This window comes from Talpa europaea (genome assembly GCF_964194135.1).
Source record: "Talpa europaea genome assembly, chromosome: 3".
NCBI classification, from domain to species: domain Eukaryota; kingdom Metazoa; phylum Chordata; class Mammalia; order Eulipotyphla; family Talpidae; genus Talpa; species Talpa europaea.
The window spans coordinates 139,054,102-139,079,264 of NC_140069.1; the positions used below are offsets into that span (position 1 = coordinate 139,054,102).

The 25,163-nt window shown below is 38.0% G+C and overlaps 1 protein-coding gene across 1 annotated transcript; it reads right to left on the minus strand.

Annotated features, from left to right (window-relative positions):
- MTPN (myotrophin) lies at positions 1-24,808 on the minus strand (the record flags this gene model as incomplete). Its single annotated transcript, XM_084229201.1, has 4 exons — positions 1-87; positions 5,837-5,920; positions 6,770-6,883; positions 24,737-24,808. The coding sequence occupies 4 exons, from the start codon at positions 24,806-24,808 to the stop codon at positions 1-3; spliced, it is 357 nt and encodes a 118-aa protein (XP_084085327.1).
- Between the last annotated feature and the right edge of the window lie 355 nt (positions 24,809-25,163).

Genomic DNA, 25,163 nt, shown 5'->3' on the forward strand with positions numbered 1-25,163 from the left:
TCACTGAAGAAGAGCTTTGATTGCCTGGTTGTCAGTGGCTTCAAAGGCAGTTAGTCCATCTGGACCTTTCACAGTCTTATCAGCACCCTGGAAAAGAGAGGAAAGAGTATCACAAAATGAGTCCACAACTGAGAACAGAGAAGGAGAGACTAGATTTCTTGGCATAGGCTGATGTTTATGTGGAGAATTAAAAATTCCTTTATTAGTAAGAGTCCATTCTTTCGAAGGAAAAAACCCCCAAACAGTTGGCAAGGTTCTGGATTCAACTGCAAAAAGGCCAGATTATTTTTCAGGTAGTAGAAACTCTAAATACAAAGCTACAAATACTATTTGCCAGTAACACAGTGAACTGGCTTTTATTTATAGTATCATACATTTAACCAATTAGTTAAACTTTAAAAGTAATACCCCTAACATCGTATAAAATGAGGAAAAGCACTTTAGCTAAAAAAAAAAAAAAAAAAAAGTATTTACAAATGACAAAATTATTCACCGTTTTGCAATACTTTTCTTACAAATACCTCTATGCTTGTTTTTATCCTTCTGCCCATACTAGAATGAAAGCTCCATGGAGCAGGAATCTGCACCACTAACCCCATGTCCCCAGTGTCTACAAGCGTCCAGTGCATGGTGGATGAGTTGGTAACCAAACCTGGTCTGAGTCTCTTTAACTCCAGGGTCAGTAATATCCCACCGTCTGATGGCTTTCTGTGTTGGCACCAACCCCCACCAAGATTTATCCATCAAATAGTCCCTGGTGGTCCTGCCCTTCTCCCCTTACCAAATCTCACGCATTTTTTTGCTCTTATGGCCTACAGGATTGTCTACACTTGCCATCAAGTGGTCCTATAGAGTTTTTATTCTTGTCAAATTTACCAGGTCTTTTCTCCCATGTTCTAATGCTGTGGAATTTTCCACTGTGAACACTCCATATGCTACACCTTTATGTACTCAGGCCCCACCGTCTGCTTTATACCCTCTCTCTGGCAAACCCATTTAATCATTCAAACATTTATGAACCCTTTGATATGGAGACACTGTAAGGAGAGAAAGAATCAAAACTAGAGTGTGCGCCAGCCTGGCTAGTGCGGGAGACAGAAAAATAAACGTGACCCCGAGGAAAGACCAGCACCAGCACATGCACAGGGACGAGGGAACGTGGGGTGTCAGGTGCCGTCGTCCTGAGTGAGGTAATGCTCGAGCTCAGTTTTGATGAGTCGCTACAAGCTGATTAGGTAAGCCAGGAAGGAGATGACATTCTAGGAAGTGTTAAATGATTAAAGTCCTACTCGATACGACTATAAAAGTTATTTCCTCATTGAATTTAATTGCTTCATGGTACTCAGTCAAGTGGGAGAGAAATTTAAATTGAGAATTTCAGTGTAGAAAGTACTGCAACAGAGGTTAAATGATAATAACAGGGATCACTGTATCTAAAACATTATTTCTTATTTTGATGGCTGCTGTTTTTTTATGACTAGTATTGTAAACTGCATTGATACATTAAATATTATAGTGAACATCTGTTGCTTTGTAGCTGCTAGAGCTCATTCCCTTTTTGATAACATTCTAATTTTAGTTCTGGGGAATCATTTGTCTCCAGTGTGGGATTCTGGCACTGTAACTTAAGGTGCCATGTACTTTCCTTGCCAATTGTCAAAAGATTTATTTGACTCAAGAAGGATGCTCACTTCTGGAGTCTGAATCTTGATAGATCAAAAGAGAGAAAGCTCATTATTCTTTTTGCGTCACCCAAATGAGAGCTGAAAAGCTGTGCTTTTGTTTCTGCTCTCCCATAAGAACTGGGGAAAACGGGGGAGAAGAGAACATGGGATATTAATGACACAGTGGAGTCAGTTGTTCCGTCTCAGTCTGCTTAACTTAAGATGTACTTTTGCCTCCCCACACCTCACTTTTATGGAAAAAGAATTGACATAAATCATTGTGTAAGTTTAAGGCTTATAGCATGATGGTTTGATTTACATATACTGTGAAATTAATACCACAACAGGTTTAGTTAACACCCATTTTTTTTCATGTAGATACAATAAAGTATATAGGAAAAAAATTCTCCTTCTGATGAGAACTCCCAGGATTTACTCTAACTTTCCTGTGTATCATGCAGCCATTTTAGCTATAGACCATCATGTCATACATATATCCCTAACACTTTAGTTATAACTGGAGTTTGTATCTTTTGACCACCTTCCTCCAGCTCCCCCTCCCTTCTGCCTCTGGTAAGCACAAGTCTGTTATTTTTTTTCTCTTTTTTAAAGATTTCATATGTAAGAAGTCATAGAATATTTGTCTTTCTCTGACTTTTCTCACTTAGCATAATGCCCTCCAGGTCAATTCCATGTTGTTACAAATAGTATGATTTCACTTTTTATGACTGAATTATGTTGCGCCGTGTATGCTATGATTTCTTCATCCATCATCCACGGATGGATACTCAGGTTGTCTCCATGTCCTGGCTATTTTAAGTGCTCTATGAACATGGGAGTGCAGGTATTTTTTTTCGAATTACTGTTTTCATTTCCTTTGATGATACAGAATTGCTGGGTTATATGGTAGTTTTAATATTGGGGGAACCTCCTTACTGCTTCCATGGCGACTGCACCAGTTTTTACAGTCCCACCAGCAGGGCACAAGGCCCCCTCTTCTCCATGTCCGAGCCAGCAGCTGCTGTCTCGCTGTGGCTTTAATTTGCATTTCCTCGACTAGTGATGTGGAGCATTTTTTCAAGTACACTTTGGCCTTTTATATTCCTTCTTTGGGAGAACATCTATCCAGGTCATCTGCTTATTTTTAAGCTATTGCGTTGCATGAGTCCTTTATTTTGAATAGCAACCCTTCTCAAGCTAACTGACTTGCAAATATTCTTTTCCATCCCCTACGTATCTTTGCACTTTGTTGATGGTTTCTTTTGCAGTTTAATGTATTCCCACTTGTTAATTTTTGCCTTGGACACATGGCTATGGGTTACCTTCTTGTGTAGCCGGAGTTTTCGTTACAGCCAACCCCACTTTTATAGCATTTACCATGTATGTTCACAGCTTTCCCAAAATTAGGCTGCGTTCCATGAAGGCTGGTTCCTCATTACTTTCATCTCTTTACCGTTAAAACCTAGTATAATGCCTCATATACGTTTGCCATTTATTTGTCAAATAGGTGAAAAAATTCGCATCTACCAGTAAGAAAGAGTGTGGACCAGTACCTGAGTAACATAAACTTTATCCTTCAGAGATCACTCGCATGCAAATTAAAAGGAAAAACTACCTTTTCTTCTACCTTGTGTACAATATGTATCACCATTTATCACTACATCAGAAAACACTGCGTAGTATTTGAATGAATTCACATGCATTTTAAAAGTCAAACTTTTCAAAGAACCTTATTAGCTCATTATTTGGGGCATCTGTTTACAATTTCATGGTAGCAGGATAAAATGTTCAGAACCTGAGAACTTCCAACTGTTTCAATGACCATTTAAATATTACTAACCATAGAACTTATCGATACAATTCAATCTTGGAGTCTACCCAAAACAGTAACATTAAAAAAAAATGAATAATGTTATTCAAATACCTATTGTTAGTGTAATTTTATCAAAATTGTGTAGCAATTTTGAGTTTTTAACATACTATATACATATTTGTGTGTGTGTGTGTATATATATAATTTTATCCTTACAGCAGTCCTGTGAAGCAGGCAAGTGCTATTTTTTTTTAAAGACTTATTTATTTACTTATTTATACAAGCATTGGGTACAGTAAGAAGCGCGGGAGGGTGAGAGAATTCACCAGAGCCAGAGCAGGGAATGGAACAGGCAGACTGATGAAATACACTGCTAAGGGGGGCAGCGGGTGCAGCAGGAGAGGTCTGTCGCGAGATGTGGGACCCTCGCCTGTGGTCGGGGATCGAACCGGTGCTGCAGAGGCTGTGGGCAGCTTCGCAGCCCAGCGCAGCTCAACTGCTGCGCCACTAGGGGAGGCCCAGGCAAGTGCTATTTTAGAGATTGTTTAACTCACAGAGGTCAGGAAGTTATAGGAACTAGGGCCTTAAAAATCACTAAGGAAAACTAGAGATTGGTTCTCTGCATATTTCCACAATGTAAAGGGGACAAAGGAAAGCAGGAAAATAGAATTCAATCTGGTAAATACTAAAGCCAAAGGGATAGACCTTATCTTCTTTGGTCTTCTTATTAATCCTGAAATGTGGATACATTAATCCCACTGAGTTCAGATGTCAAATGATCTACTGGCTATTAAGTTACAGGACCAGGCCTGAAAGCTTTTTTTCCCTAACTCAATGCCATGCTCTTCTGTTGTACCCACTCTGCCACACTGAAAATGTAATGACATAAAAGAATGTCAGCATTTGATGACAACTTTAATTTACCTGGTGGGTTAAGTGTGGCTATTTTTTCTTTCACTTAAAAAAAATTCCCATAATCAATTAATTCTTAAGAGACAGGTAGCTCCCCCAACTTATCCACATTAAGAAAAATTTAGATGAAGACCTATACACATAAATGAGAAGACACATGCTACATTTATTTCTTATTTGAACATAGTGACTATAGATTATTTTTAGTTGTGGATATAATTTTTAATCTTTTTTTTAAAGATTTATTTTTATTTATTTCTACAAGCACTGGGTACAGTCAGAAGCGCGGGAGGGTGAGAGAATTCACCAGAGCCAGAGCGGGGAGCAGAGCAGGCAGAAGGACTGAAGTACACTGCTGAGGGGAGCAGCAGGCGGCAGGAGAGGTCTGCGCGCCATGTGGGACCCTCCTCCGGTGGCCGGGGAGCAGCCGGGGATCGAACCAGTGCTGCAGAGGCTGCGGGCAGCTTCGCAACTGAGCGCTCAACCGCTGCGCCACCAGGGAGACCCTTAATTTGTTTTTAAGTTACCCCTTGTGAAATGATTTTAATAGCTTTATGGCAGTCTTATTTAGCAAGAAAAAATACAAAGATCATTTCAAGATTTCAAAGAAAAGTTCACCACAGAAAGGAGATAGGGTAAATATAAATGGACCTTTAAGTCTCTCCAAAGACATTCAGATATTGAGCTAATGTATTACAAGGGGGTAGGTGCATCGTAAGTTTTAGATGAAAGTTTTGTCTATACCTGAAAGTTATTTTCATAAAACTTTTTTAGAAGTTTGCAGAAGTCTTCTCTTTTTTTGAGAAACATTAAAATAACTTGCATTAATCAATTCTAACCGGTCTTATTTATGAGTTATTTATTACACGTTCACTGAAATAAGAAAAGATAAGAAACAGCTGATTTCTTATCTTCCAACTTTGCATATTTCATCTAAGAGAATGGTTGCCACTGATTGCTATAAGCTTTAGGAATTAACCAATCACATCAAGACAGCACATGACTTCAAGACCCCTTACTTTCAGCAAACTACCTTTAATAATAATCTTGCTCAGTACCTACTACTACAGAAAATGAGGCCTACAAATTTCAAACCAGGGGTCCTAAAGTGTGGACCATAAACCTATGACCAGTCTGAAAACTTACTGGCTCACAATGACATTTCTATTCCACTAAATACAATGCTTTGTTTAGCTAACTTTTTTCTTATAGCAAGATATGTGATGAAGAAAACAGTGGTGATTCATATTCTGGGCCAAGCTCATGACCCGTTATGAACTAGTAGTAAACAGTTTGTGGACCAGGTGTTTTCAGCACACTGTTCTAGACCTCAATTTGGGACATTGCCTCTAATTTCCTGTTGCTGATACCACACAAAATTTAACAACCAAATATTTAGCTTAAACAGTTATACAGTAATGAGAAACACACTGGCAAATGACCTTACCTTTGACAGAAGCAATTCCACACAGGAAACATGACCTTCATAGACAGCAGACAGAAGAGGGGTAATATGATGTTTATCTGGAGCCTATGAAATAATAAACGAAGAGATAAGCCACCTTACACATTCATCTCTTCATTCAAGTTTTTAGCCTCTTACGGAGTGAACGGAGTTAGCCTAAGCCCACAAGCAGTTTCTCCCCGAGAGTCCATGTATTGAAGTAGGAGGAGGACGACTTTGCTCTCACCTCATAATTTGTCTCTAACCTTCACTGTGTGACTATTTAGCCTATGTAAGTCTCAATGCCCCACTATTGTAGAAATGACAAAGTCCAGGAAGAGACTTGCTCCCTACAGAAGTTGCTTTAGAACTTGAAAAGCAATAGTCAAGGGGGAATGTCCAATTTCTTTCTTTCTTTTTTTTTAAATAGAGGCATGTTTTATTTGTTTGTTTGTTTTGTTTATACAAGCACTGGGTACAGTCAGAAGCGCGGGAGGGTGAGAGAATTCGCCAGAGCCAGAGCGGGGAGCAGAGCAGGCAGAAGGACCAAAGTACACTGCTGAGGGGAGCAGCGGGCGGCAGGAGAGGTCTGCGCGCCATGTGGGACCCTCCTCCGGTGGCCGGGGAGCAGTGGGGGATCAAACCAGCGCTGCAGAGGCTGCGGACAGCTTCGCAACCGAGCGCTCAACCGTTGCGCCACCGGGGAGGCCCGGGAATGTCCAATTTCATTAGCTTTAAAAAGACTGCTCTGCTTATTTTTAAAAATCCTAGCTATGCATTTTTAAGTTACAGGAAATTTAGTGTAATTTCAGACTATTTTTACTTAAAAAGTAAAAATTTCCCACAAGTATCTATTTTATAAAGCTATAGAAAACAAGTATGCTTTGTGTAAAACAGGATTCCCCCCCCCCCCGAATGAAAATGTTGTTTACATACATTAATATCTGCTCCTTTCAGCAGCAGAAATTCCAAGATTTCCAGCTGCCCACAATCTGCTGCATAGTGAAGAGGCTTCCTTCCACCTTCTAGCGTCCGGTTGACATCTTCTCCCTGATAAAGAAATCACATGAAAGCAGTATTTATATAGATGGTAGAGTAATACAAATGCCAGGTGCCTCACTTCCCTTTAAAGTGGTAAGAGAATCTGAAATTCTGGACAATAGTTAACACACAGTAAGATAATAATTCAAATCCTAATTAGTTAAGCTGAAAACAATGCACAATAATGCCAGATGTAATGAAATACTTTTGTGCTTTTATGCCAAAGGGATTCAATCAACATGTCAAGATGTGACCATACGATACCAGTGAGTTCAAACAATGATTTTACTGCAGATCACGAGATACATATTTTAATTCTACAAAAAAAGGATCATACCCTGATGGAGGAAGACACCACAAAGTTATCAGTAATTGCTATCAATTCATTTCATTCATTCATTCAACACTTTTTTTAAAGTACTATTGTACGGCAGGCATTGTGCACTTGGGACAATGTTGAGCAAAATCAGACAGGGCTTTCTGAGAGCATGAAGGCAACTATTTAGATTGAGACAGATAGTAATCAAATAATTACATGATTTAGCAGGTAATTACAAAATACAACTGCTATGAAGAAAGGAATGCAGTATTATACAAGTATTTATAAGAAAATGACAATCTTGATGATGGTTAGGCTAAGTAATGTCATAAAATGAACTTAAGGCCTCACAATAACTTGCATGCATTGAGGCTTAACAGATTCTAACAATAACACAACTACTGATCATCTACAGATTTGGCTTTGTGCTGAATGCAGTATCTATAATCTTTAAATCATCCTAAATGGAGAACACCTCCATTTAATTTACCAAAAGTATAATGTGAAAAGAGGTTTAATTTTGAAATGATTTAGTAAGGTTAGAAATCTAAACTCATTTTCTGTATCACCATCTTGCCTCTAATTCTCTTGTAAAGAAAGTTCATATTTACAGAGTGGCAAAAATTGTCTGAAAGCAGTTTTCTCATTTACTGTAATTCATTTAGTTTGGTTTGGTCAACCACCAAGCCATATCCTGAATAAAGATGTTCAGAACCCTATCATTTCATAGTCATTACACGCTGTTCTTTCAAATGCACTCTAAATTGAAGTCCCAACCAAAAAGATCACTTGTCTATGAAATTTTCATAGGTTATGGTGAGCTCACTCTTCCTTAAAACTCACAGGAGTCAGTTCATTTAATATACAATGCCCACGCAATGCTGGGGATTCACTTTCCAATGCCTTGACAGCAGACTTGATAAGTCTTCTGGTATGTCCTCCTGCAGTATGATGGAGGTGTTAAGAGCATGAGCTCGTCACCACTAGATCTTGGGGGAAGCCACATGCCCCTCTGAGTTTTCCTAACTCTAAAACAATAAATTGGGCCTCCCCGGTGGCATGGCGGTTGAGCGCTGCCCACAGCCTCTGCAGCCTCCAATCCCCAGCTGCCAGCGAGGGGCCCACATGGTGCGCAGACCTCTCCTGCCGCCCCCTGCTCCCCTCAGCAGTGTATTTTGTCGGTCTGCCTGTTCTGCTCCCCGCTCTGACTGTGGTGAATTCTCTCACCCTCCTGCACTTCTGACTGTACCCAGTGCTTGTATAAATAAATAGATAAATCTTTAAAAAAAAAAAAAAACAGCAAATTAAATCCAAAGTGAGCAGTAGGAAAGATGAAACATCAAATAGGAATCAATGAATTGAAAAACAAAATAACAGAAACCAAAAGCTGGTTCTTCGGTATCAATTAGCATTGATTCATTTTCGGCTGGAAATTAAAGAGTGAAGCTACAAAGAGTGAATATCAGACTTTACTGTTGATTACCTTCCTCCAAGGAACTCCCAGATGACTATGCTGTAAATTTTACCAAATATTAAAAAAGAAAACAAGATATATACATTTTCATAGTTAAAATACTTTTTAAAAATATCACTTTGAGTTGTTTTACTAACAAAAGTAGGCACGGATTTAAAAAGGGAAAGACTCTTTGTCTTAGAAAAAGACATGATCTACAAATAGATTTAATTCAATAATTACTGAACCTACCAGAATTTAGGCACCGTGCTACTTGTTTGGGGTAAAACAAGCCTGACTGACTCAAAACTCTGCTGCCTTTTTGGGAAAGCAAACCTGCAAATAAACACGTGCCGCTTAGTTGAGCCCAAAATACAGAGGAGCCCCAATGGAAGGGATGCTCGGTATTTTACGCAGATTTTAAACAACAAGCTGTGACTGCTAACTGGTAATGACAGCTAAGTTAAGAAGTAAGAGTATACAATAAGATAGCTGTGTTTGGAGAGAGTAGGTTTATGCATACACGTGTATGTGGAGAATGCCTGGAAAAATGATTTAATATTAGAATGTATAGAATACTCATCAGCTGACTGGAAACCCAGCAAATGGTGATTTGGAAAGTCACCTATCACACAGCATTGTTGTGAGGCGTCACTGAAGCAACATAAGGTGTCTGGCATATAGTAAGCACTCAATAAATGCCAACCACTATTATTAGTTTTTATCTGATAAAAATTCTATCCAATTGCTCATCTTCAACAAATGTAAACTGATCACACTACTTCCTCATTCAAAAAATTTCAACGGCTTCCTTTTGTTGAATACAAAATCCTCATGCTGACACTCATCTTCAACTCCAATTCACCATTCTGGCCTTTTTACTTTCATATATACATGGCTCACCACACACCAGGGCTTTGTCACTTCCCGGAAACTTCCATTGTTTCTTTTCTTTGACTTGGTTACCTTATTTCCACACTACTTGATCTACTGAAATGCCACATATTCATCAAGATCGTTTTTCTAAAATAAAGGTATTAAATAAATTAAAACCAATTATATCCTCTCACCTATGAATTTCAGTGTATTTTATGAAAATGAGCACATAGTACCCTTTTGTGTTTTGAAAAGCTAAAACCAAAGGCTACTGTTTGTTAACATAGCAAAATTTAGACTGAAAACATTTTTTTCTGATAAAATTTAAGTTCTAGTAAGCCTAAAAAAATGAATACAGTTCAACTGATGGAAGAAAAAGAAGCCAAGAGGATAAATTCCTACAGCTATTAAAAAAAAAAAAAAAGGCTAAATGAAAGTTTCAGTCAATCAAAAGCCTAAAAAGCAGAAATTATAAACTGATCAGTTACGACAATAAATACAAACAGAATTAACTAGCAATTTTAAAGACTGAATCTTGGATTTTCTTAAAAAGAAAAAGCAAAAGTCCAACTGGATGCTGCTACTGAGTGACACTTAAAAACAAACTGAAATGAGAAAGCGTAGAAAATATATAATAGCCAAAAATATCAGGTACCTTTATCTAAAAAACAAAAAAGAGTAATACTAATGCATAACAAAGTAGAATTCAAAGCAAAAAAAGTAAGTGGGAAAAAGATGTCCATTTACATTTAAAAAATGTTTAAGCTAGTCCTGCTCTTTATCTGAGGAATAGCAAGAAAACAACTGACAAAAATAGCACTATAGTGAGGGAGTATCTTTGGCAGGTAAAGCTATAACAGGAGTGATTAATAATTAATGAGATTGAATTAGTATATATCAATCTTTGGACTCTATGGAGCAAAGAGAAACTCAATACTAGAACTAGAGTATTTTGAAAATGGAAGTAAAAATATTAATTACGCTGATGGTAAGATTATTATTCATGGATAAAGTCAAAACTGGAAGTGAGCTTCTGTAAGATGATTAAATTAAAATGAAACTACATTAGTTTCTTTGCTTCACATTAAACTTTGAAAACATAATTTTGCCTGGGTCTTGCAGAAACAAAAAAAATGTTTAAAGGATACTAATTCCAATGACTTCGTATTAGCTAAAAAGGTAATGGTAATTTTAAATTCCATTAAAAAGCTATTAAAATATCATCGAATCTATTTTGTTACCAAAGGAAATTAACCTCAGAGTTTGTGTATTCAATTCAAAGACCTATTTTTCTAGTTTCGTGTGAGTTACGAAAAAAAAACCCACAACATTAAGAGAGTTCTATTAACAGTTTTTAATGCTTAACTCCCCCCCTTTACATTTTTGTAACAATTAAATGAGGAATGCAGAGAAAACACTTAGCAAACACCTAACATTAAATGGTGACCATTAGAATAAAAATATTACTGGCATGTTTACTTCATAACACCAGGAAAGTTAGGTCTATGGTTTGCTTTATAGTCTAGCAACATTGTTATTGCTAGACTATAAATTTTCTTCTGATGGGCGGCTGTTACTACTTCACTGCAGTTACAGCTTCTTGGAGCTTAAGGGAAACAAAGGCAAAAGCTTAGGAACACTGATGAATATAAAACATGATTTAAGGGGTTTTGTGATGGGAAGTGCTGCATCTCTAAGGTTTACAATACCAATGTAGATTGGGTCAAGGAAGCAACTACCTTAACTTCTCTCTTTTTCTACATGTCTCACTCTTCCTTTCACTAGATTTCCCCGTTTTTCTAGTTTTGCATCCCATGCGCCCCTCAATGGCTAAAATATGAAATAAAGATGTATTTAGAAATATGTGGTACAGTTTTCAGTGTAAAATTTCCTGTACGGCATGTGAAGATCTTTTAAATGCATGTCAAAAGTGTGGCTGGGTGGGGTTATTAATGAGATCCAGTATTTTTCATACGTCTCTAGGATACAGCATTAGGTTCATTTGAATAATATTGGATGGAACAACATTCTTTGCACTATCTCTAAATGAAATGAACTTCTGAGTCCTATAGAGACTTTTTTTTAATAAAATCTTTTTTTTTTAAAAAAAGATTTATTTATTTATAGAAGCACTGGGTACAGTCAGAAGCGCAGGAGGGTGAGAGAATTCACCAGAGCCAGAGCGGGGAGCAGAGCAGGCAGGAGAGGTCTGCGCGCCATGTGGGACCATCCGGGAGATCGAACCAGTGCCTCAGAGGCTGTGGGCAGCTTCGCAACCTAGCGCTCAACCGCTGCACCACTGGGGAGGCCCCCTACAGAGACTTTCTAAAAGCCTTTTTTCCCCCAGGTGAAAAGAACAAATATTTCTCTTCCTTTGATCTCCAAGATTATGTACATGATGCTGCAGTGCTCTAAGACATAAACACATACTGTACTGTCACAAGAAACCAGTGTCCTCAAAAGCTACTGAACAAATAGTAGACTTAATTAGCGTTTGTGTGACCATCTGTAGCACAGCATGTTAGTTAATACTGGAAACCTGGCAGCAGAATGCAACAAAACTATTGAGTTTAACATTACATTTTTTTAATTTAAAAATTTAACAAATTTTTATGTCCCTAATAATTCAGTTACAGCTAAGGTGTTGCCTTTCCCCCTCTTAGAATTCAGAATTCCTGAAGACCATGGTGGTTAATAATTTTAAAGTGACAAGACCCTTTTCAGAGTTGGATCGATGGTACTGTCCCTCCCACTCCCAGGACCTTCACTCTTTCCTCTCTTCAAGGCTGAAAGTCATTACTTTGGGATATAACTTTGCCACAAATATTGTAGACAGTGGGTAAAACAGGGTAATAAATTACAACAGAGCAAGATAATACATTCAAATGTATAATCTATTGTCTTCAAGTACTAACAGAGAAAATTAAGGTAAACTGATTTTACTCCTTGAAATTAATGTCACTATTTTATCCAGATTAAAAAAAAAATCTTCACAATCATTTTAGTGAGGATGTGTCTTATTTCTTATTTGTGTTTATTAACTGGGGAGCCTCTAACTCCAATCTTGGGTCTTTACAGTTCTGAAAACATCTATTTTATCAGTTCAAACTTGTTTTCTCAGCATTTTGCTAGTTCAATCTCAATGCTCTATCAACAATATTTAATCTCAGGTTTTTGTATTTATATATTTCATGTGTAGTTCTGAAATATTTCAATGCAGGTAAGAAATGAATATGCCTACGAACCAGTTAGGTCAAATCCTGTCCTTTCATTTATTAGCTGGAAGATCTCAGGCCAAATTACTTAACCTCCATGTCCTTGACTATAAAATGGATTTATAAAGCCTACCTGGGTAGTTTGAGAATTATATGCGTATCAATTTATTATGTAGGACCACACTCAAAGAGAAGGCATTCTGTTCCCATTTTATCTTTCATTTTGAATTTGGCACCAGTGTTGACCAAATACGACTTTTTCTTGGCTCTTAAAATGGTCTATTCATATAGTTGTATCTTTTCTTAACACATTTGCATCGTTGCTAACTTATGTCATTATGAACCACAGAAATAATTTATTCAGAACTTGTACAATTATTTTATTTGTTGTGCATCCTTTAACACCTACTGAAGAAAACGTTTTTCCAGAAGAATTATTCATTATGATATTTCTAAGCCCACTAAAGACAGTGGCTGGCACTGTAGGCACTCAAATATTTGCTGAATAACTTATGAATGAAGCAGTGAAAACTGTGCTAATGAGCTTTCCTTTTCCCTTCCTAGAGTTGGAAATCACAGGATTGAAACTAAGGCTGGATAGAGAGGAATTCTGGAACATTTCTGGTGAAGGATGGCCTTTGATAGCTGTGGAATTTCCTTTTAGTCAAGGATCTAAATTAAAATTATTGTTTGCAAATTTACAAGAAAGGACTCTGAATTTTCAAAATAATTCTAAATCTTCTGCCTGAGGTTCAAGTTTACAGAGTCTATGCTTTTTCTTTTAGAGAATGCCATTCAAATTCTTTTGCCCTCTACCCATATGTGGCTTTCTAAGTCTTGTTTTTCCTTACAATTCAGTTATCTTTCAACCATAACTATTTCTGAATCATATTTTTGGAAATGCAGATCCCCAAAATAAGTTTTATATCGATCTGATCATATATTTTAATTATTTTGTACCTCAAACCCTCCTGAGGAAAAGAAATGAAATTTATTCAATGATCTAGTTTTTGTAACTTCGGGGTTATGCAGGGTTCAAATGAACTATGGTCCAAAGCTAATTTGTTGCCTGTTTTTGTAAATAAAGTTTCATTACAAGAATACACACTCATTTGTTCATATATCATCTACAGCTATTTTTGTGTAACAGCAGAGATGAATAGCCATGATAGACACTGCCTAACTCTTGATTTCTCTAAGCCTCCTCTAAGGACCTACATGAAAACAACAAATAGCAAATATTCACTATACAGTTTCACAATGTATGGCACTGCTTTGTGAATTTTATAGTATCTCTCTTAAAAATTGAAATTAAAAATTTGGCATGATTGTAATTTTCATTTGCACTTGAGAAAGCTGAGGTTTGATGAAATTAAGTACTTGGCCAAGGTTAATAAGCAGTAGGGTTTAACAATCAACTACAGGTCTACTGGAATCCAGAGAAAACACCTAAGTAGCCTTTTATAGAGGGTTTTTTAAAAAATGATGTTTTCTAAGGACTTAGTTTGCAACTAGAAAGTTTTCAATTTTATCATTTGATAGTCTACATGCATGCATTTATATTGTTATAAGTAATGTGATATTAAGTATAGGATTTAATACTTGATCGTTAATATCAAAGGAAAAAACACTAATGATTATTAATTTTCACAAGGGAATGAACATTAAAAATTTTCTTTATTTTTACTGAGACAGCATGGTTTTAAAAAGCAGCCCCTCCTCTTTTTTAAAATTCCCAATGAGAATTCTAAAACGTGGCCTCCCCGGTGGCGCAGCGGGTTAAGCACAGCGCTGTGAAGCTGTCCACAGCCTCTGCAGCGCGTGTTCGGTTCCCGGCCAGCCAGGGAGATACCCCACATGGCACAGCAGACCTCTCCTGTCTCACCAGCTGTTCCCCTCAGCAGGTCCTTCTGCCTGTTCTGCTCCCTGCTCTGTCTCTGGCGAATTCTCTCACCCTCCCACACCTCTGGCCTGTACCACAGTTCTTGTATAAAAATAAGTAAATCTTTAAAAAAAAATTCTAAAACAGTCACGAGAGGTTACAAGTGGAAATTGGCTTATACTTATACGATGGTCACTATTAGATCTCACAACCACACTACTGTACTAGTGTGGAACAGCAGGATGAAATTATTGAGTTTACAGCAAAAAAGTTTAAAAACTTAGCTATTTACAAGAGAGGAAAGGAGGAACATCATTTACACTAAAACATCTCTTACAAAGAATAAGGTAAAACAACTTTGAAAACAATGAGTTCTTAGAAATACCAATTTGATTCAACCCAAATTTAAATAAGCCATATGGCAAATAAGAGGCAATTTCTATTTTCAAAAAGCTCACAGCACATCAGGGCTGGTAAAAATAATATCTGGTTCTTAATTGTAAGCAACAAAAACCAACTCATTGTTTATCAAAAATATAATGCATTAAATGGGTATCAGAAATAACAGAATTGCTGGGGAGGTTTAAGAAAGCTCAGCAAATGAGCAGGAACTAAAGGAAGCTTAAAAGCAAGAAATAAAAATCCATCACAAGAACCATTTGGGTAGAGGAGGGATGTCACATCAGAGGCACCACTACTTCTGTTTTTGGAAACTGGATGTTTTATTGCTGCTACTACTTACTTTACTGTGCCTGATTCTTTGTATCAGTTCCAGAAAAAAAACATCCAATTAGCTCTCTTTGGATTATGAGACCAATCCTTAAAATGTGGTCAGGAGAAAGCAATTCATTTCTCCTTTTGGCATTTGTTATGGCAGGACTCAGATCATGCATTTCACTACTATTCACTGTATATAGCAAGAAACTCTTTAAACACAAGGAGCTTCAAAATGCTGGAAAATCTCTCACCCCCAAAGTCAAATGCCCCTCTACAAATGCAGAAACAGTTGGGGAGGGGTTGTTTAAATTCTCAAATATGGGCCTCCCCGGTGGTGCAGTGGTTGAGCGCTGGGTTGCGAAGCTGCCCACAGCCTCTGCAGCGCCGGTTCCATCCCCGGCTGCTCCCCGGCCACTGGAGGAGGGTCCCACATGGCGCACCGACCTCCCCTGCCGCCCGCTGCTCCCCTCAGCAATGTACTTCGTCAGTCTGCCTCTTTTACTCTCCGCTCTGCCTCTGGTGAATTCTTTCACCCTCCTGCGCTTCTGACTGTACCAAGCACTTGTATAAATAAATTAAATTAAATTAAAAAAAAAATCTCAAATATGAGAGCCACTATTCAAATTATCTAAATGGTAACAAGTGAGCCACACCTATACATGCATTCTTTGTTTTTTGAAACCAGACATCAAGACAAAACTCTTTTTGAACATTCAAAACCTAAATATATTTCACAGAGCAGATCTGAGCTGCTTTAGCCATTGCTTTTCAAACTGAATTCCAGTCAAGAAACCAGTGCTGAAGAAAGCTAAACTAGCACACACAACACAAGAAAACTCCATTTAGATATCTCACTGGCATAAACAAGGAATTAAATACTATGCAGAACAGGAACTTTGAAAATAAGCAGAAATTTACTGAGCAGATGGGTGGGGGAATAAGTACTGCAATGCAGATAACAGCCAGTATAAAGAGTTTCATTATAAAACACCACAGTGTAGTGAAAAAAATATCTATTCAGTTCAAAAAAACTGAACTACCTAAGTAATTAGCAGTATGATCCTGGTGAAGTCCTTTAAGATTCAATTATTGCACATCTACTAGGTAAAGGAGGTAAACTAGATCTTTTAAGCAGTTTTGCTTCGAAATTAACGTATGGTTGGGGCCTCCCTGGTGGCGCAGCGGTTGAGCGCTGGGTTGCGAAGCTGCCCGCAGCCTCTGCAGCGCCGGTTCGATCCCTGGTTGCTCCCCGGCCACCGGAGGAGGGTCCCACATGGCATGCAGACCTCTTCTGCCACCCGCTGCTCCCCTCAGCAGTGTACTTCGGTCCTTCTGCCCGCTCTGCTCCCTGCTCTGGCTCTGGTGAATTCTCTCACCCTCCCGCGCTTCTGACTGTACCCAGTGCTTGTATAAATAAATAAATAAATTAATTAATTAATAAATCTTAAAAAAAAGAGAGAAATTAACGTATGGTTATTATCAGTAACAGTGATTAACATTTATTGGCATTCACCACATACCAAGAAAAATGGGACGTAGTTTACATATATTAAGTAGGTATCATTAGTCCTAGTTCCCTCAACTGAGGAGACTTAAGTTCTGAGTTGTTAACTAACTTACCCAAAATGATCCAGTTAGTATGAGGGACAGACCTGAAGGGTTTTATTCCAAAGTCAATACATTTAAAACTCCATCCACACTATGGTTTTACCAAAATGAATTTCAAATTCCAAAAGGAAAGTGTTGTAACTTCTATTATGGGTAAAGTGCTTATTATCTACATCTTTTTTCACATTTAAAATTTTCATGCCAAAAAAATAAAATTTTCACACAAACAAGAATTTAGACCTAAGTATCAAAATGTTCATTATTTTCTATATTCAAACTGAAATCTTCCCCACATATCTATTATACAGGTCGTCTGCTTTTCGAGTAAGAGAAAAGTGGATCAAACCAAACTTTGCTTGAAATTTAAGGCTATACTTAGATTAATTCATATATAAGCCTCTGGAACTTTAAGGTAACGTGACTGCCCCTTCATTTTCTGGTCAGCTTCTTATGTTTTGGTTTCTTCTCCTACTGCTTTCAATAATCATCATCACAGCTCCTCTCAATCCTTGTAATTTTTTGTGAATTACAAGAATGAATGAAGCCAAGCCTGCAAGTATATTAGAATTACTTATACGGTAAAGATACAATTAAAAAAAAAAAAAACCTGCAATCCTATTTCTCTGCACAAGGTGACCTTTGATGTCATACCATAAAGCAATGCTTAATTATCAATTCTGCTATGATTTGATCCAACACAATTTCCACTGTTCAAATACTCTGATTACCCTCCACACTGAGCCATATCTTTCTAACCTAAAATACTTCATAAAAAATTAAAAGCTGAAGCACTGTTCTTCAGATCACAATGATGCTGGTCAGCAGCACAGGAAAAAAAAAAAGTTTAATGCTTATTAAGACAAATGGTTTAAACAATGAGATAAGTAGAAATAATATTCATTATTTCCCCTTAAAGGAACTATCTGCAAAAATTCTAAAGAAAACACAAGAGGGAATTCTGAAGAAAACTAACAACATAAGGGTTCTATCTCATACTAAAACATATTATGAAGCTAAGATAATTAAAGCAATTCGGTATGTGTAGGAAAAGAGCAAGTAATCCAAACACATACTGGAGTCCTATACACGAAAGTTAAGTTTAAATTAGCAGGCGACAATGAATTATACAGTAAATGATATGGGCACAGTTAAACAACCAAATATACAACTAAATTATAGTCCTGTTTCACACCTTACGTCAAAGTAAGTATCAAACCCAGAAGTTCTAGAAGACCATATTTATAATTTCAGAGAGGAAAAGTAGGTCTTTAAATAGGACACAAAATCCAAGTTGAAAAAGGGAGAAAAGGTGATATATTTAACCACATAAAAAGTAAACTAAAGATCCCTGTAGAACAACAAAAACAGATTTAGTCAAGTTGGGGAAAACATCGTAAAACATTATAGAAAACTAATTTCCTGAACTGATAAAGAATCATATAACTCAATTAAAAAAAAACAGACAAACTACTTAACAGAAAAGTATATAAACGACATTCGGAGGAAATACAAATATTAGTGAAATTCTGTTAATAAGATATTTGATTTCCTCATTGAAGAAATGTGATTTGAAGCAACATATGCTCTACCTAGGAAAGGGCAAAAACTGAACAAGTCCAATGCCTAGAACTCTCAGGGCTGTAGGGAATGATCAGTCTCACGTACTGCAATCAAGGTAAAGTTGATAAAACTGGTCAGGAAGGTACAGTTTCAAAGTTATCTAGGCACATATACAAAGGGAATCACTATAACACTATTTAGTCACAAAAACAGGCCAGAAACAAAATGTTCACTCTCACAGAGTACTAGTTAAATATAGTGCATCCATAAGCTGGAATTTTATACATCATTAAAAAGGAGGGGAAGGGTGAATAAACTTCAATATGGAACCTAAGACAGATTACTAGGGGACTTCAAAAAGCAAAATGTAGAGTGTATAGAATTTTTCAGGTGGGGGAAATGGCCGAATCAGTGAATTTCCAGTATTTTTCTGAAATTATGCAAATCTGCTACACAAAGCTAAGAGCCAGCTTGGTTCAGCAGGGACTGCGGAAGGGAGTCACAGGTGTTGCATTTTCTAAGCTGTACCTGAATTAATCTCATTTTTAAAACTTTTCTATCTAGCAGATTTAGTCTTATAGGTAACAAAATTTTTATTTTAAAGAAAGAAACCACCGGAGTAGAGGGAATAGGTAATGAGGCACAATGTTTCACTCTATTCTGTTCAATACAGCTTAACTTTTAAATAATAAGCATATATTATTTTTATACTTAAAATAACCTTTAATTAATTCTACTTTTAATTGCACCAGGGTAAGTGAACACTTGCCTTCCAATATAAAAAAGATTAAAAGTCTAACAGAAAGAAAAGTAATCATACTAAATTTTCTGTATCTGAGGGCACCAAACCATACAAGCTGATATTTTCACTTTCTTACTGGATAACCAGGACTGCTGTAGAAATGGCATAACACACTGACATATTTTTATAAGAAATGGATCCTTTTTTGAAATGAAAAAAAAGCTGCATAAAAACAGTTAACACAAGAGAGATTCAGTCAGGACCTCATTTAAGGTCCATTTATTAGAAAATTGAAAAGTATTCCTGAGAAATAGTAAGTCTCGCAATTTCTAGAGTTAATATTTTTCTCAGTTCAAGAGATCCGAGCCTCTCAAAACACACAACTGCTGCTTTTCAAACTTAGTGTGTCAAAGGCAGATGGAATTAGAATGGGGGCTGGAGAGGGCGAGGGAAAGGAAACCGCACGCAGAGAAAGGGAAGTGAGAGACCTGATGTATAGTATTTCACAGCAAATGAAACAAGTACTATGTAAACAAGACAGTACATGTAACAGACCTGTGGAAGATTGTAAGAGACTTTTTGCTGCTGTAACTCACAAGCACTCTCCTCAAGGAGGTGGATCTTTAAATCTACCGAAAGCTCACCTCTAAGTAAGTCTTAATGGACCATTATCTTGCTGTGATTATTTTTATATACTCAATTATTTGTATATACTCAATAATATAGTACCTCCTGAGCTAGCTGCATTATGGAGAGATGCTGGTCAACAGTATAATGAAATGTAATGGTAAGAAACTGCATCAGAGAGACTGAGTCCAAATTTCAGCTCTCCTACTTCAGAGTTTTATGACCTCGAGCAAGTTACTTAATCATTACCTCAGTCTCTTCATCTCTAAAACGGTGTTAACAATACCACATGGGTAGAAACAATAAGTAAATAAAATTATACCCTCACATTGCCTTTAATAGAACGCTCAGTACTCATTACTTTTGTCTCTTCCCAAGGCAAATGGAATCAATATAACTGTTTCTGTACTGTATAGGATAATAATTAGGAACAAATCATTGTAAGAGTATGTCTGACTACAAAGACAAATGGTTTCCACAAATTATCACTCAGTCTCTCTATGGACATACTCTACAGAGAGCAAAGATAGACTCCGAGGAGATTTAAAGTTTATAGAGATGCTGTCTCTAGTTATTTTCAAATTGTTAATTTTTTTTAAAAAATTATTTTTTGTCTTCATTCATAGAGATGATTTGTGCCTGCCTCTTGCTAGTTCTTCTTTTGTTAATTCTAAGTAACTGTGAGCTAAGAAACCAGATAACCATTTCAAGGAAGACTAATAAAGTGAATTAAAAGTCCAGGGTTGTAGATTCAGAGAGCGCTGCATTTAAATACCACGTGTGCTACTTTATGATCCTGTTAAGTTAATTGACTTCTCTAATCTTCATCTTCTTACCTTAAAATCGGAATATTATCTACATTGAAACAATGGTAAAAAGCAAATGAAAACTTAGGTAAAAATCTTGCAGAGCTTTCTAGTACCTAGCAATGCAAGTCATTTTGTCAATGGTTATTATGTAACTAGTAAAATATTTTGAAACTTTAGCTAAGTTAAGAATAAAATAATTTATTTGGAACATATGCTTTTAATGTGTGAAATTCCTTGGCACTACATTGGAGAGATACAAAGATGAAAAAGAATATATAGTATCTACCCCTCCAGAGGCTCAAAGCTAAATTAAAGACAGATGTGTAAATAAAATTACAGCCATTTGATAAATGAAACAATAAAGAAGCAATGCTTCACTTGGAGTCAATATTTTTATCCCTAAGAGGTAGTATTTAAGCTAAGAGAATAAATAGGAAGTTTGGGGTTAGAGATTGAGGTGAGCAGACTTGGTCAAGAAGTATGAAAGAATGTAAACATCCACGAGAAATGGCATGGGTAAGGTCTGGAGCAGAGTGCTTTTAGAGTTAAGTTTAGAAGATGACACAGACCAGATCATAAAGACCTACCTCACATGTTAACCAAAAGAAGAGTTGGTCCTTTAAAAAATAATAGATAATTACAAATGTATTAAGGGCAGTGAAGGAAACTGGCTGAAAGAACTCCTTCCATTAAAATGCACATGTTGACCAGGAAAGGTAGAGTTAGAGGTTGATGGAATATGGTCCAGGCTGGAAAGAATCAAGAACTAAATCAAAAATAGTAGTGATAAGAGAGGAAGAAATGAAAGACTAAAAAGGTACTACTGGTAACACTCAGAAATCTAGGACAATCTCCTAATTTCTGATTTGTCAAGTGGTTGTATCATGACGTCTTACGTTTTGGGGAAGAAAATAGTGAGCTGAATTTGGAATTTGTCTGAACAGCACTATCCATTATGCAGTCTGGAGATCAGCTAGGGTTGAATTAACTCCAACGGAAAAATTAATGTAAAGGCAGAAAGGAAAGACGCAAAAATCATGTCATCCAGAGGAAGCAGACTGAAAATAGGGCTATGAGTATCTACTATTGCTACTTACAAATATCTTACTTTCTGGCTTTTACTTGTTTTTCAATCAGACAAACCAAATGAGATGTTACAATTTACACGCTATCTCAAAAGTATGAAAGCTATTTTACACAGGTCTGCTGAATACAGATGCTGGAGTTTCCTGAGCACTGTATCCAACTTTTTCACAATCATGTCAGGCCTAGCAAAGTAACAGAGACCTGAAAAGTACCCAATAAAAATGGATGAATTAAAATAAACATAGCCTTAAGGTCAGTCTTAAACTGGTAAATCTAAACTATTCAATCTAAATTGTTAAATCTAAAAGTCATTTTTTTTAAATGAACATTTATTATGGGGCAATCTAAGTTTTTTATACAGTGCCTTTTCTGTTTAGAAACATATAATTCTCAGTGGCCTGGGAAGTCTGAACTGACTTTTTGGAGCTTACGAACTCACTGCAAACCAACAGTTTATGCCTACCCATACTTCAGATTTCTGTAGAGAAGTCAGAAGCAGGTAGAAAAGTACAATTACTAATTTTTAAAAAAATATTAATTAAAAAAGGGGACTACACTAAAAAGCTTCACCTTATCAGTACATTCTTACATGTGACAATGTGAAAGATCCTCTTCATTGGAGTACTGAGGAGAGTATTTTAAAGACTCTCAGTCTTTAGAAGGAAATCTAGACAAATGCAAATGTTTATGTACTTTCTTTGTACGTACTTAGAGAAATGCACATTACATAAACTCAGACAATAATGTGCGTTCATAAACTGGTGAATGAAAAAAATGAGTTCATGAATAAGCGGGGAGGATGGCTTATACGCAGATGAAACCGTTATAAGAACGCGAGAGTATGAACAGGCACAAAAAGAGCTCAGTAACTAAAAACTGGAGTCTAAGTTTTTGGTTGTTTTGCTTTTTGCTATTTTTCATTAACAAAGCGAACTATATTCTAAGAGGCTCAAGTTACTTAAGAACTAAGAAAGAAAAAAGCCCAGTAGTCTGTTTAGAGGATTACATTACAGTCAAACCTTTTTGCATAAACCAGTTCTTAATATTTCCTTTTAAATGAACTTGAAATGTTTATCCTCCCCGCACATCTTTTTTAAAATAACCTGCACATCTTTTTCTGTTTTTCTTGTTGACAGTAGACAGTATGGTAGCAAAAAGGAAGGAAAACCAACAAACACAACATAATCATCTAACTTAAAAACTACCTGAAAAAAAAATTAATTGATCATTATTATTGGTACATGTTTTTACATAAATGTTTCCAAGTGATCAAGAACTGTGTAAAATTTATCTGCCTGCATGTGCACCTTGGGAATGTCCTACTATCTTGTTATATAGTCTCACGATTACTTTTAGGTTGAGATTGTGCAAGTACCAGTTAAAGAGTGAGTTTGGAGTTGGCCCTTTACTTCTGGCTTCATTTGTTATTTCTGTAACTTCATGTTTTTCTTAAGCAGCAGGCATCTCAGTAAAGTTATCCGTAAAATGGGACTAATAAAAGGCTTTACACTTCACAAGATTAACAAGAATAACATAAAATAACACATTACATAAATCCTGTTATTTTGTAACTGTAAGCTCATTAATACTTATCAATCTTTTGTATTTCAAGTATATCAAATAACTCAGAAACCGAAAAGGTGATTCACTTTTAGAGTACTACAGACCACATGGAAAGCAGACCACAGTTTGAAGTGTTCAGGCAATGTCTTCCCTTCAATCTTATATTGAAACTTCTATTAAGTCAAGATTCATACTGCCAGTGGCTGAGATGGCAATGTATACTACTGTCCTAAATATCCACTGCAAATAACAACTAAGCAGATAATCTGCAAACAAAACGTCTAAATTGTAATGGTATTAACCCGAGTAAACACTGCTTTACATGCTACATATTTACATATTAAGACACTCTGCTTCTGCTTAATACCCATCTCTGAAGCAGAAACAGCACCACACCTGTGGTCAAAACCTGTTAAGAACTAAAATTCAGATCGGGTGCACGAACTTCTAGAAGATGAGCAAGATGCCCTCCATGGTTATGTCTTCTGGCATAAAGTTATACTTTTGGAAGATTTCCTCCTTTTATCACCACCGTATTAAAATCACAAATAATTTCTGTCAGCGACAAAAGGTTCGGTGTCAGGGAGCGCCTGACACTCACCCTGGATTCAGTTTTGGATTTTGGGCTTAGTCCTGAAATTCACTTTCTTCATCATTTCACCCTCAAATGCACGGGGACCAAACTGTATTGCGATTCATTCCACGTGTGACTCTTTCAGATGGAATCCAGAAGAAGGAGTCAGTGAAGTTAACAGGCTCGTTCGAAAGCTGCCCAGAGCTTAAACACTCCCAGATGCAAACAGGCAACCCTACCCCTGGCAACAAATCTGTCTTGGGCCGTCGAGGGGGGACAGGAAAAAGGCCACACCCAAAGCTGACTTCACACTCAAGTGACACTAAGCTTCAGGATTTGACATACTACTATTTTCGGTACCCCTTTCCACCCCCCCACCCCCCACGTCAAGAAGCATTTTGAATTCATACCACACCCCAAGTTAATTGTCACCACTTGGGTCACTTCATTCAGGAACGGCCAGGTCCAAGATGGAGATCCGCCTCATTCAGAGACAGACTTCGGGAACTCACTCGGGCGCGCGAGAGGGGAAAACTCAAAAGACCGAGTCCCCAGAAGTGACTCCAGAGGTGCCCGTTACCGCGCCCCCCCTCCCCCCGGGGGCCAGGAAGGCGGACGGACACAGGCCGCGGCGACCGGAGAGTTACCTGACACAGAGGGCGACCTGGTCGTCCGGACCCGGCTTCCAGGTGAGGCGCCCCCGGCCCCTGGCGCCCCCCGCGCCCCGGACGCCGCTCCCCGCCCCCCGCGCCAGCCCGGCCCCCGCCGGCTCCCAGCATCCTCCCAACCCACCCCCCCGCCCTCGCCGCCGCCCGCCTCGCGCCCGCCTACCTTGGCCACATAGTCCTTCACCTCGTCCAGGTCCCCGTTTTTCAGGGCCCACATGAACTCCTTGTCGCACATCACTGCGGCGGGCGCGCCGGTCGGCCGGGCAGACGGCGAGGAGGCGGGGGCAGCAGCAGACAGGGCCGCGCGGGGCCGGGAGCTGAGGAAGGGAAGGCGGGGCGGGCCGCCAGGCGGGCGGGGCAGTTGGCCGCGGCGACCGTTGGGAAGGAGGAAAAAAGTTCTCTCGCGGCCGCCGGGCCCAAGAGCAGGTTCCGCCTGGCGGAGGAGAAGCTGGACACCTTGTACTTCCGGTTCACTCCCCGCTAGGGCCCGCCCCCAACTTCCGCTTCCTCTTCCCTGAGGCGGAACGCCCGCTCGCGACCCCGCCCTGACGCCAGCCGGAGGCGCCGAGCCCGGGTGCGCAGGCGCAGTG